Genomic DNA, 13,630 nt, shown 5'->3' on the forward strand with positions numbered 1-13,630 from the left:
AATATTTCCTAGAAAAATATGGAAAATGCAATGAAAAAAATGTGAAACAATGTCCTGTTGTTGTAGCTACATAAAAAAATTAATGTTGAAATTGACCATCTACAAATAAAAATTTTAATAGCTGGGGTTTGGTTGTAATTTTGATGTATATTAAAAGCAATGGGAGGAAATTAATAGAGAAATGCAAGTGGAAAAAAAAAAAAGTAGAAATATCTTTTTCCTTCCTAAGTGCTTAGAAACTTCTCAGTGTAGCTTCAGTTAAGTCTCGAGTAAAACAGTTACTTAGCAAAGTTCATTCTTTAGCTGTTCAAAGTGAAGTAGCTAGTCAGAGCTTACGTTCTAGAATTTTAAAGGCAATGGAACAATGTAGGCATCTTTGGAAGGTGATTTAATTAATTTTTACACTAAGATGAACATTCCTAAGAAACTGGCCTTCTGTCTTCCCCAGCTGTAAAGAAGATGGGCTTAAAACAAGGCAGTATAAGACAACTAATGCTAGGTGACATTAATCTCATTCTAACTATAAAGTCTGAAATAAAGCAGGACATGAAAGTCTTTACATGTATCCGTACTTGGCAAGCTTGGATACTGTTTACTATTTAAAAAAAATCTAAATTCTAGCTTTTGTTCAGCTAAAGTTACTTAAGATTAGTTTCACTTGCAGTGTCCCTGCTTATGTTTATTAGAACGCTAATGTTGAATAGTCCCCAGCATTGAAAACTCCACTTTCTTTAAAAATAAGCCTTTTGTTTCAGGATAGCTTTGAGGAACAAACCAGCAAAGCAGCCTTTGTTTTAGAGGGCTCAAGCAGTCTTAACATCCCCACTGTTAGGCTGGCTAGGCCTACCAAAACAAGCCCAGGATGTCAGGTTTGTGTTTGTGCCTCATGTCAAGTTCCTTGTTTCCCCTTTGACTCAATTCCTGAAAAAATAGTGGGATTTATTTTGTCCTATTTCTTATCTACATTAAAAAACAAACAAACAACAAAAACTCCTAGGATTCTTAGTTCCCATTGAGGGCAAAGTGTTATTGCTGTTCATGAGACATGTAGAAGAGAGAACCCAGCTTGATTATTACATTCTTTCTTAAATTTTCCAAAGTACTTATATTTTAGGTGAACTGTTCTCATTTGATTTAGAAATCACTGAACTGGTGCTTCTACTCATTGTTGTATAATTTGAGAGATACTAGATATTAGATATAGTATCTGTTGCATGTACAACAAAATATCTTGTCAATTAGAATAAGTTGAATGATCAAGGGACATTTTTCACTGATTTTAGAGATTATATGTTAAAAATATGTATTCTAGCAAGTATGTCTTAGCTGCACGTTTTCATTTCCACACAGCTTACGTTCCTGCAAAGAACATGGTCTTTTCTGATGTAACATCTGACAGTTTCAAAGTGAGCTGGTCTGCAGCTGGATCTGAAGTTTTGTCATATCTCATTAAATATAAAGTAGCGATTGGTGGAGATGAATTCATTGTTTCAGTACCAGCTTCAAGTACTAGCTCAGTTCTCACTAACTTGCTGCCTGAGACTACTTACGCAGTCAGTGTGATTGCTGAATATGAAGATGGCGATGGGCCCCCTTTGGATGGAGAGGAAACCACCTTAGAAGGTAGGCTTATTTTCTTCTCTGATGTAAAAGAGTCAAATTCCAATGAATAGTTCCAATAAAAATGTGCTTCACTGAGAGAATGTGTATATGGGAAACAACCAGCAGGGCTGAGAAGCTGTACTGTTACGTGAGATGGAATACATGTTGTTGTCTCTGAGTGCATTTAGTAAAGTTACAAAATGCCAACAGAATATAAATGTTGGATTGTTAAGATTGGATTTTAGTTTTCCTGAAAATTGGATGGATGCTTGTTTTCTCTGCGATGGCCTATTTTTTAATAAAGTGTTGTGCTGTAAATAATAAATTCACTGACATATATTAGTCTTAGTAGTCATAGTATGACTGATGCAGGAATGTGTGCGTGTTGAATTTAATGCCTTTAAGTCAAGCATGTACCTTTGTAATTTTCTGTCTACATCTTCAGCTCACATTAACAGAAATTCCATTCTATATACCATAGGCTTGGAGGGTTTATGTTCAGCTGTTTTTCATCAGAACTTAATGGATCTGATTCAATAATTCTTACTGATTCAAAATTTCCATTGATGTCAGTGTGACTTTGTAATCAATAGCTATAAATTTAAGCATAGCAGCTGTACTTTTTTTTCTTGACAGAGTTGCTAAGATGCATTTCTACTGATTTAAAGGAGAAGGATCACAGTAACTTTTATTTTCTATTCCAGTAGTTAGATACTCAGTCTAGTCTAAACCATGTTTTTTTTTTTTTTTTTTTTTTTTTTTTTTTTTAAATATTAATCCACTCTCTTTCCTTATTCCATGCTGTCATTAGTGACCTTTGATGAGCAAAAGACGCGGCAGCATGGAAAATTTTTAATTGCATTTTCCTCTTAGGTTTGATGTAAATACACATTTATAAAATTGCTTAGTTTGGATGGCAAGTTTGGAAGATACAGGTTTCGCTGCTGGTGTGCATATTTCCATTATACCAGTCCGAATGGTTTTGCCACACAGAACTCTTTCCTTTTCCAAGACAGATTCTTCGCTGATAGAATATGTGGCCTGTGAGTGTAAGGGACAGGAGATGGAATAACTTGAATAAAAATAATCAGTGTTCTCATGTTGCAATTGATACATTTTAATGAAATCTTAGCATGTCTGAAAAGACTGAGTTCCATAATCACGTAAAGGTCAGCAGCAATCCATGCGGATCTGCTCCATGCAGCAATTTGGTCCTGATAGCTCTCCTCTTGACAACTAACACTGATTTAAGTCTTGTAAAAATTTTTAAATAGTATTTCTGATCAGTAAAAAAACAATTCTTCTCTTTAGGAATGTTAACTGCTCCACTTTTAATAGGTCTGTAACTGAGCACTGAAGAACAGTGCTTTAGCATACCTTGTTAGCTGAACTATACTTTAGATAGCAAATGATAAAAATTTAAACTTGTCTGAAGGAAAATGCTAACAACTTGCACTGCACTAGATTTTATTGTATGTTGGGATAGACAAGTTCTGCTTTTGTGTGTCATTGGTATGAAATGACATATGAGTTGTAGACTTTTGTTGAGGTCTAGACTAAGTTAAATGGCTCACACCACAGTTTTTAATAGCTTCTGGGATAATGAGCCAATTATTGTATTTGAGATTGCACCTTACAAATTATATGTGCTTTTTTTTTTTTTTCCTTCTTTTTAACAGTTAAAGGTGCTCCTCGAAACTTAAGGATAACAGATGAAACCACTGATAGTTTTATAGTTGGCTGGACTCCAGCTCCAGGAAATGTTCTAAGGTACAGACTTGTATATAGACCACTTACTGGAGGAGAAAGGAAACAGGTGACTGTCTCAGCAAATGAAAGATCGACTACTCTGCAGAACTTGTTTCCAGATACAAGATATGAAGTGTCTGTTATTGCTGAGTATCAGTCTGGGCCCGGCAATGCGCTGAATGGATATGCAAAAACTGATGAAGGTACATGATCAATGCTATGAATATAGTATGCTTGAGAAAACTTTACTGTGTGTTGACATATTCACACTGAAAAGAGAATAAACTATTGACTATAAATATTATCTCGTATGACCAAAGAATTATAAAATTACTGAAATCTCATTGAGAGGTGTTAAATGTTCAGTACCAATAGAATTTATCAAAACCAATATTTGCTTTTCAAATATAGTATATTGAACCTCCAGAACCAACTCTGGCAAGGTAATTTGGGCAAAGAGTCTACATTTATGTTTACTTAGTTTTCCACATAATTGTGTGGTCAGCAATACCAGTTATGTTTATTTTCACGCCCAGTCTGTGCTTCTGAATGGGAAGCAAGGAACAAATGAAGCATATAAGTTATTAAAGTTATCACTGTACCCCTAACTTTGGCTTAGACATAACATTTATGGGCTTTTAACAAGTGTCATGCATTATTAAACAAATTCCTAAGAGTACAGAGACATGAATGTCCTGATCATTGGTGAAGCTTCATTGAGATTTTAATTTATTAGATGCCAGAAAAGCTAAAGTCAAAAAGAAATCTGTAGATAACCATAGAGTATTAATTTCACATGTCATTGCTGATCTTTGACTTGATTCTGCAGTCAAGCATGGATCTTGGTGTGTTGAAGTTGAGCACGTGTTCAAGTGCTAGTATGTATAGGTGCTCAAGGATTGAGTCTGTAGTTTTCTAGAAAAACAAAACAAAAAGAATCAAAACAGCTCTTTATTGGGCATTTTTGCATTGAGTTGCATAGAGAATTGTACAATCTTGATTATGATAAAATTATAATATAGCAGTGTTAGTGCAGGCTAATCAGGAATTATTTTCTTCAGCATGAAAATCTATGTTGTGGTGACTTGAAAACTAAACCAAGAAACGAGGTTTGCTTCAATTTGTTTTCAATATCTTTTGTTGAGCAGTCCGGGGAAATCCAAGAAATCTGAGAGTTTCTGATGCTACAACATCAACAATGAAGCTGTCTTGGAGTGCTGCTCCTGGCAAAGTGCAACAGTACTTTATAACTTACACACCAGTGGCAGGAGGTGAAACTAAGGAATTGACTGTGAAAGGTGACACTACATCTAAAGTGCTGAAAGGTTTAGATGAAGCCACTAGGTATGCACTGACTGTGTCTGCCTTGTATGCCTCTGGAGCAGGAGAAGCCCTTTCTGGAGAGGGAGAAACACTCGAAGGTAACTACTGTTTTCGTACAGTTATTCATTTGTATGGATACTGTTTAAGATGTCTTAAAATGTATTATCTTTCTGAGATTTCTGCAGAAGTAAACATGTAAATGAAAAGTAGGTAAAAAGACATTCAACAGGGATATCCTTACATGGATTTACTAAAACTACGGTTAAAATATCTCATCCTTTTGAAAATCTGTAGGGTTTCTTCTGTACTGAGACTGAAAGATATTCAGGAACCATTTTTGTATTAGAGTCACAACTTCTCATCTAAACAGAGGAATAAAGAAATAGATCTTGCTTCTAACTGAGGAGTAAGAACATGGAGTTGAGCATTAGCAGGATGCTGGCAAGTGCCTAAATCAGAGCCAGAGACTTATAAGGAGGGGAGGCTGCTCTCATTCTACTTTTGAGTGGAGAATTTCCCAGACTTGGTCCTTGTGAGCATTCTCAGCGTCATCTGTTAATTGTCAGGGGATGGGGAAGGCTGCCTCTTAGGCCATGAAAGGAAGTGGGACTGTGCTCTGCACTGGCCAGGTATGTATTGCTAAAGTCTGGTATTCCAGCTCTCTAGGCACGGTACTTGAAAACATCTTATAGATGATTTACATGGAATTAAGATTCCTTCACTGACACTAATGAATTTATAGTAACAATATACTTGACTCTCAGTTTCTCTCTTTCTTTATGGCACAAGTTTAAAAACAAATCAAGAAACCTACTTGAAAAAAAAAGTCAGTTCCAATTCGGGCACTTAATTGAATGCTGAAGTTTGCAGCATGGAATCTCTAGGATTCTTCTGTGATTAATGAGAAAAGACAGATATGTTCAGTAGGCAGGTAGTCCATCTGAGATCTTATTTTCCTTTCAAAGGAACGTTTGTCTGTCCATTGACTATAAAAGGAGCAGTGAGTTAAGCTCTAGTCCCCCAGTACCACCACCTATATATCAGACAACCAACCCCCTATTTTCTGTCATGGCTGCACCCTGTCTCAGTGGATCAGGCACCTTGGTCAGACCTATTTCTTAATATGGAGCTCTAGAGTGAGCAGCTGTGTTTTGAGTTCATGAAATAAACTTAGCTTTTTAATCTGTCATAAGACTTGAACAATAGGAAAGTCTTTCAATTCATTGCCTAGAGCTTCAGTTAAAATCTAGTCTAAAAAAAAAAATAAAGAAAGAAAGAAAGCAATTGGGTGAAATACAGCAGAATTGAAAAAACAGCACCATCAGAAAAACAGAATTGAGTCTCAGGTGAAGACTCTGATGTCCTTTCAATGCTCCCTCCTGCAGGAGGGCTCTGATTCTCATGTAGACTTCTTACAGACTGCTGCAATAAATTGCTGATAAGAAAAACAATTTGAAAACTGGTTAAAGAGTCAAGGAAGTTAAAAGGATAGTCGTTTGTAGTTCAGTAACAGTTTTTAGACATCCAGATGGAGTTTGAAATGGATGTTGCACCTTAGAAGGACATGTGCCTTCCTTCATGCAACTTAACTGCATTATTTTCTATCAGTTTCTCAGTTGGGAGAAAATCAAATTAAAAATTACACATACCGTTAAAAAAGGTATGACTCAAACAAATATTCTTTGAACATTCAGCTGAATTGGAAAACCTTGTCACTGCTACTCCAGAAAATGTTACTTTTTGTATTCGAGCTGTCTATTAAGTATTTCTTTGTTAGATAAATCCTTAGTAAGAGCAAATACAGACTCCAGTAATTATTGATTGATCAAAGATAAATAAAGGAATACAAATTTCTTTTTGCATAGCAGTAGAGACTTAGGTTATGATCACAGAATCATAGAATGGCTTGAGTTTGAAAAGACTTAAAGCCCATGCAGTTCCAACTCCCTGCAGCGGGCAGGGCTGCCCCCCACCAGCTCAGCTGTCCAGGGCCCCATCCAACCTGGCCTTGAGCACCTCCAGGGATGAAGCATCCACAGCTCTCTGGACAGCTCTGCTAGGGCCTCACCATCCTCTCAGTGAAAAATGTTCTCCCTAACATCTACTAGATTAAATAAATTAATTAGATTTAGAGAAATTAGGTATATTAATAAGATAAATAGAAAAATTAATAAGTAAATTAGATTTAGAAATCCTGCGGAGAGCTCTGGAAGGATCAAGTGTTCCTGATGGAACATCCACCATATATTTCAGCATACTTCCAGTTTCACAGAAGAATAAAAATATTTGAAGTAGGCCAGAAGTTTTTGGACGCTGTCAATAGATATTCTAAAAGACTGTCAAACTAATGGTACAAAAGTAGGTACTGTTAAAGTACCTATAGGATAGTATGTCACTGTATGGTACTGTCTTACCTCACTGGAGGATACAAAGACAAAACTTGTGAGGAAAATCAGACAACTAAGAGTGAATGGATTAGCATTTTGGGAACCAAAAGATAACATCCAAACTTTAAAGCTTCATACAGGAACTCAGTTGAAAATAGAAGTCATGTTGCCTATGAAGCTAAGACAAATATGATGGGACTCTGCTGAAAAGTTATTCAGGTCAGTGAACTGAGCACTTGACTAATCATTAGATGAAATAACTTGTTTGACTGAAGCTGGGAATTGGTCAGATCTTAACTCCTGGAGAAATAAACTTATCAACAGTAATGACAAAAAATCTGTGAAAGGAAGCATAAAAAAAGTGTTTAGTATTTTGGTTAGTTTTTCTGCGAGCCATAGCATTTAAAAAACAAAATAGCATGGTAATTTTTTCATTGCCAATAGCACTGAAGTACTGAGTACTTGGGCATTTTCCTGTATCAGGAATCCCAGTGGGGCTTACTTAATGTCTTCACCATATGAATTCTCTCCAAAGCCGTTCAGTCAGATGCCATAGTTGCTGGCTACTTCAGTTTGTCATCATACCAGGAGCTAAGGCTGAGATCGCTTTTCAAACTGGGACAATTGTGAATCTCTTGTATTGATATATAGTCTAAGAGAAGTCAGTTTGAACGCTGTGAACATTTCAGCACTAACAGCAAAGTGAGAATAAAGATACAGTAGCTTCTCCGGCTAGCCTATATTAAAGTGGCAGGAAATGAAAAATCCAAACTCTCAGATGTTCGTGGAATTTTACTGAATCACTAAATAGTCCCCAGTGATTAAGGGTGTAGACAAACATTCTTACTGCCTTTAGTAATGATTTATTTTGCTCTGCATGTAGTAAGAGAACTCACATGGGCAATCATTTTATATCAGTTGCAAAAGTAGCCTTCAGCAGAGAGAGAAAACCTGACTCTTACAGCTGATAATTTTTTAAACTGCTCTAATGTGATTTGCAAGAACATGTCTACCTATGGATTCGGCGAAGGTCCTTCAGTTACATATGCTACCTCCAAAGTGTTTTGGAGCAGTTATTAGTTGCTCTTGGAAGTTCCTCCTCTTCTTCTTCTTTGCCCTACATGGCAATTTGTCAATGCTTTCGGGTGATTTTTCTTCAGGATACCCAGCCAAGTCAATCCACACAAACCCAGCATTGTTTGTAGTTTATATTATTTACCAGCTGTGTTCTCTATTTCTCTTTTCATTTTTCTTTTGTACTAAGTATATACTTGCCCTTACTGTTTCTCCACATAAAAGCAAGGGGGCAAATAGGCCTCCAAGAAACTGTAGATAATGTTCTCTGTGTCTATTCCAGCACAAAGACATGCAAAAGGATCAGAATTTTTTTAACCGTGCATAGACAACACAATATGGGCAATTTAGCAAATAAGTAATAAGAAATTGAGGGTGCTGTTCCATACCATACAAGTATTCAGAGAGAATAAGTTTATTTCTTCTTTGTCTTAGGGTAGTAGGAAAAGAAAACCATTTTTTTACTCCTCTCTTAAAAGTAAAAAACACTATGCTTTCTTTCAGTAAGACTTCAGGAAACTTAGAGTGCCCTGATCTTTCCTACAGCCTCTTTGAATCACTGGCTGATTTTGTCTGCAGTTATGAAGTAACCACCCAGAGGTGATAATTCTGGAGCTTTATATTTCATACTGCAGTAAACATAACTGCACGTGCAAAAAATGTGCTGTAGAAAGCTCCACTTTTATACCTGCTCTTTCAAAATTGCATGGTGATCCATCACTGGACAGCTGTGGTTGGAGCCCTTCTATAAAGTGCCATGGAAAAATTTTCCTCAGACACATTTTGTTGGCTGACATTCCCTCCAGCTCACAAAGATATTGAAACTGCTGAAGTAAATGATATCAGTGCAGGCTGCCATTTGCCATTTGATGGAGCAAGGCTTATGACAACAAGGGGAACTATACAAATTAGTAGTCATCATTATATTTGATGGTAATTGTTAAATAATGAAGAACAAGCAAGAAATCCCAACAAGAAAGCCTTAGGGAAAACTCTCCCTCCTATTGCTGAACAATCTCAAACAATCCATTTGGTTTTCAGGTTTTTGGGGATGTGTGATCTTATCCAAATTGTCTTAAGCCAGAAATAAAGTGCAATGATAAACATGGTGGCAGCAGTGCGTGTAAGTACTGCAGCAGTCACTGAGATTTTGTGAGAGCTACTGTTTTTCTAATCTTTTTTTTTTTTTTTTTTTCTAATCCGGGAGAGGCAGTTGCAAATCTGACAAGAATTTCATTTTCTGCCCAAAGGCTTTCTGTCAGATGAAAAGAACATACTGTACATTAGCTGCTAAATACATTAACTTAAATTATTTGCAGTTATTTTAAAGAAAAACAAAGTCAGTGTTAGATTAAGCAACCTACACAGAAATGTTTAAACATTATGAACATCTGAAAAGTTTGAAAGTTGTTGATCAATTTTTATATGTCCTTTTGCAGGTACATATTTTTCAGAATACTTTTAAGAATACTTCAGTTATTGATTGTAAGCAGAAATGCAACAGAAATCTGAAGCATTTTAAATACAAATTTCAGAGAAATTTAGCAAGTAATCCTTTTTCCAGGAAAAGACTGAGTGATCAGAGCCCCACCTTGCTGACACTGATATTTCAAATTATTTTTACCTGAATCAGTGAAGATCCTAGCCTAGTAACACTTCTGGTGGCTCTTCTAAAATAAGTGAGATTGCTAGTCTACATTAGCAGAAATGTTAGTGCATTTTCCTTCTTTCATTTGTGCACTTCAGAATTACCAAAACACAACATAGTTTATTATATTTGGATGATAAATTTCATACAATTATGTCACAGTCTGTAACCCTTTAGAATGTTTGTGTTAGAGTGATGTAGGGTCCAGTCCAGCCATCCTGTTTGATGAGAAGCTCTTTGTGCTGTGAGAATTGAGCTTTACTGAAGCAGAGCATTAGAGACAAAAGTTGTCATTATATAGCTTTTAGTTATAAGTTATTTTCTGCTGTGTACATTTCTTAGAGACTAGTTTTGAGGATTTTGGTGGAAGAGGGATCCAGTTTTTGTTCTTGTTGTTCAGAAAATGAATAGTGGCTCTTTGGTAAATAAATGATTTGCTTTTGCTGTTTCTATAGTAACATAAAAATGCTTTAGAAATGAATGACCTCCCACAGGCAGAATAATACAAATTCAAGTGACATTTTCTTACAATGAGGTTCTTAGCGTATCATAGGGACTTTGCGTAAAGTTCAAACTGCGTATTTCTTCCATCCTGACAGAAACAAGAACTCAGTGTCTCCAGGAGATACAATGCTGCATCATGCATTTTTTACAATTATACATTCCAAGATTTCTGGATCTGACATTTGAAACCAACATTTGTTAAGCTTTGGAAAATTATCTTAGGTTTATGTAGCAAACTTAATATTCACCAGAAAAAAAAAAAAAAATCAACAAGGACAGGCTGGAAGAATTACAAAAAAGCGTTCCTGCACATTTGAGGCTGGCATGAACTGACTAACTGTTGGAAAAATAGGTAAAATATTAAAAGAACTGATTGTGACTTCCTGATAGCTTTTTCCTGGAGCGGGGACTTCAGTACTCTGAACAAAAAGAGTCTCTCTTTTGAGTCAGGACCCTCTTGGTTTCACCTTCTCAAACTGTTACGTTCCCAGTAACAGAAGAGAAAGAGATTTGCTCTAACAATGTCAAGTTTGTTTTGTGTAGCAAGTCCTCCAGGACTTTCCTTCGCACCAGATCCACATCCTGTCTCACAATGCCAGTGTGCTGGAGGGCTGATAATCCTGGAGTAAGCAACTTCTTTGTGGCTTCTATGGAAGAATACCAACCAATTGAAGTGCCTTCTCTAGTGCTGAGGAGAATTTGGCCACTGGAGTCAACCTGAACATGATTCTGGCACCATCTCATTTGATGTGTGCCCTTGGGTGCTCTGCTGCAGTGCCCTGCTGACTTACCAGGATTCTCCTGATGAATTTCACTGTATGCCATAAAAAACTGGTATACGTCTCAGTAGAAGAATGCTCCTTTATTTAGCTGATTTGGCTTTTTAGGAAGTCGACATAGATCAGTTCTCCGTTTAACTTTAATGAAACAATGGTTTGCATGATACCTACAACTTAATTTTGAAAGCTAGTGTTTAGAATATGTGCAGAAAATTGTTTAAACTTTGGGCCCAAACTGCCTGTACAGCTCATACTGAAATCAGCTGGAGTTGTATAAATGTTTCTGAAGGGAAAGGGCATCTGAATAAAGCCACTGGATTTTTATGAATGCTAACATTTTAATATTAGCTGATTCACACGGCCTTGTATTCAACAACAACGGTGATTACTAGAGAACTGTGGAAAGCAAGCCAAGCAGACACAGGGAAACTACTTAAATATTATATTGTGTCTCTGGCATACTATAGTGGAAAAACAATATAAAAACTGGACATAGCAAAGGTCCATAACTGGATGTAAAAGCACTCATCTGAAAGTTACCAACTTAATTTTTTGCCTGCCTGGAGTGACGGTAGGGATGAACTGTTACTATAAAAAGATGGTAGCTTTGAGCTAAGTACCACTGAGGAGAATCTGGATGGCCTTAAGTAAGTGACTGTCTTGCTTCCTCACTCAGGGGTTTTAAGTTTCAGGCACTGGGGGAACCCTATAGCAGTCTTGCAGTACCTGAACGGGGCCTACAGAAAAGCTGGGGAGGGACATTTTACAAGGGCAGCTAGTGACAGGATGAGGGGAAATGGCCTTAAACCGGAAGAGGGTAGATTTAGACTAAATACAAGGAAGAAATTATTCACTGTGATGATGGATGGTGAGACACTGGAACAGTTGCCCAAAGAAGTGGGTATGTCCTCCCTGGATGCGTTTGAGGCCAGACTGGATGGGACTTTGAACAACGTGGTCTAGAGGAGGGTAAGGTATCTTTGCCCATGGCATGGGGGTTGGAACTAGATGGTCTCCTTTTCCACTTTGTTTAAAGACATAGCTGAGAAGCAGATGTAAAACAACCATTTCTGAACAAGTGCAGCAATGAACAGAACGACCGCTTCACTATTACAGTAGCAGATTTAAAAGATTTAAAAAAGCAAAAATAAAACACAACGTATCTAGATATTTTATTTCAATCCAATGGAAAAATGCTTCATAGGTCTGCTCGTATGTCTTCTAGTCACTAAATTATACTACTGTTATTTGTAGTGTGAATGCATTTCTTGAGTCTTAGTATAGCAGTTTAGATAATACTTGGTGGAATCCTAATAATTTTAGACTTACAGTTGAACTCCATCTCAAACACAGCTGCTCCCCTCATACTAAAATGCTTGTGGGCAATTCTATTGAAACAGAACAAAGCTGTCTGTGAACTTCCACCTCACACACGAGGTGCAAATCAAGTTAGTATGTTATGTTAAATAAATGTTCTCAGTTGCAGTGTAACATATAAAAAGTCTAATTTCCCTTAGTAGGTAAGTTGTCTTGTCAGCAGTTTCCAACTATTTGAAGTCAGAATTTTCCATTTAGGTCTGGTGGTTTGGTAGGAATCCCAATCCCTTTTCCCTTCTTACCTTGCCTTATAAAAAAGGCATTTAGTTCCATAGGGTATTTTCTTCAACACTAACATATTACAGTAACTGGTGTGCATTACGGATCATTCCAAACATATTATTTTCCCCTGTTGTTTAATGACCTCAATAATGACTTAATCAATAACGGTTTTAAATATGTGGTTATTTTTGCAGTGTTTCCAATGTATATCATTAACTGCAATGTCCAAGAGTAGCCTTAGAAAAAATTGTGCTGTGGTAGCAGATACTTTAATACTGAAATCATGTTGTGGCAGAGCCTTGTTTTAAAGTAGCCAAAATAAAGTAACTTGTATATTTATATTACATTAAAATATGGAAAGAAGGGTTTTTATTGTGAGCCATCTGTGCATTCTACCAAGTTAAGTTTTCCATATTTTTTCCATTTGGATTGCCTTAATATATTTTTTTTTTTTATTATATGAAAAAAAGCCAAGATTTGGGAGTAGAAGCTTAAGAGCAGACAGAAAAATTGGTGTAATTTACTTCTGAAGGCAAATCCTTTTTCAGGCTTCCAGGAAAATCGGACTTTGGAGTTTAGATTCTGTCCTGGCTTTAATTTAACACGGTTACTGAATTCAGTGAAACAGCACAAAGCATGAGCTGAATTGAATCTTCTCACTGTACTTTTTCATTATACGCAACTGCTATTTTTGTAAAATGGTAAACTATTGAACTTGACCAAAATCCCTGTATCTTAGCCTGTTTTTCAAGAGAAGACACCATAAAGAGTGGTAATTTATATCGTGAAGCTAAAATGTGACTTGAAGAATAAAACGGTAATACTGTGTTAGGATGGAAAAAGAATTAACTTCAGAAAAAAACTTGATGGGATGTTCCATGGCTGTGAATTAAGATGGAAAAAAGAAACCCTGCAGCACAAAGGAATTATTTAACATGCTCTGTTAACTATGTTTGAAAGAGTCA

At 36.4% G+C, this 13,630-nt stretch overlaps 1 protein-coding gene across 3 annotated transcripts in view; it reads left to right on the plus strand.

The window, feature by feature from the left end:
- The window catches only part of COL12A1 (collagen type XII alpha 1 chain), a 100,393-nt gene that overhangs the window by 17,506 nt on the left and 69,257 nt on the right, over positions 1 to 13,630 (plus strand). For all 3 annotated transcript variants that reach the window (XM_085217786.1, XM_085217787.1, XM_085217788.1), the window contains exons 11-13: positions 1,351 to 1,623; positions 3,282 to 3,554; positions 4,500 to 4,772. In XM_085217786.1, coding sequence (XP_085073912.1) covers positions 1,351 to 1,623; positions 3,282 to 3,554; positions 4,500 to 4,772 — 819 coding nt within the window. The remainder of the gene's footprint in view (positions 1 to 1,350; positions 1,624 to 3,281; positions 3,555 to 4,499; positions 4,773 to 13,630) is intronic.

Source organism: Meleagris gallopavo, chromosome 2, assembly GCF_905368555.1.
Source record: "Meleagris gallopavo chromosome 2, MGAL_WU_HG_1.1, whole genome shotgun sequence".
Taxonomy (NCBI): domain Eukaryota; kingdom Metazoa; phylum Chordata; class Aves; order Galliformes; family Phasianidae; genus Meleagris; species Meleagris gallopavo.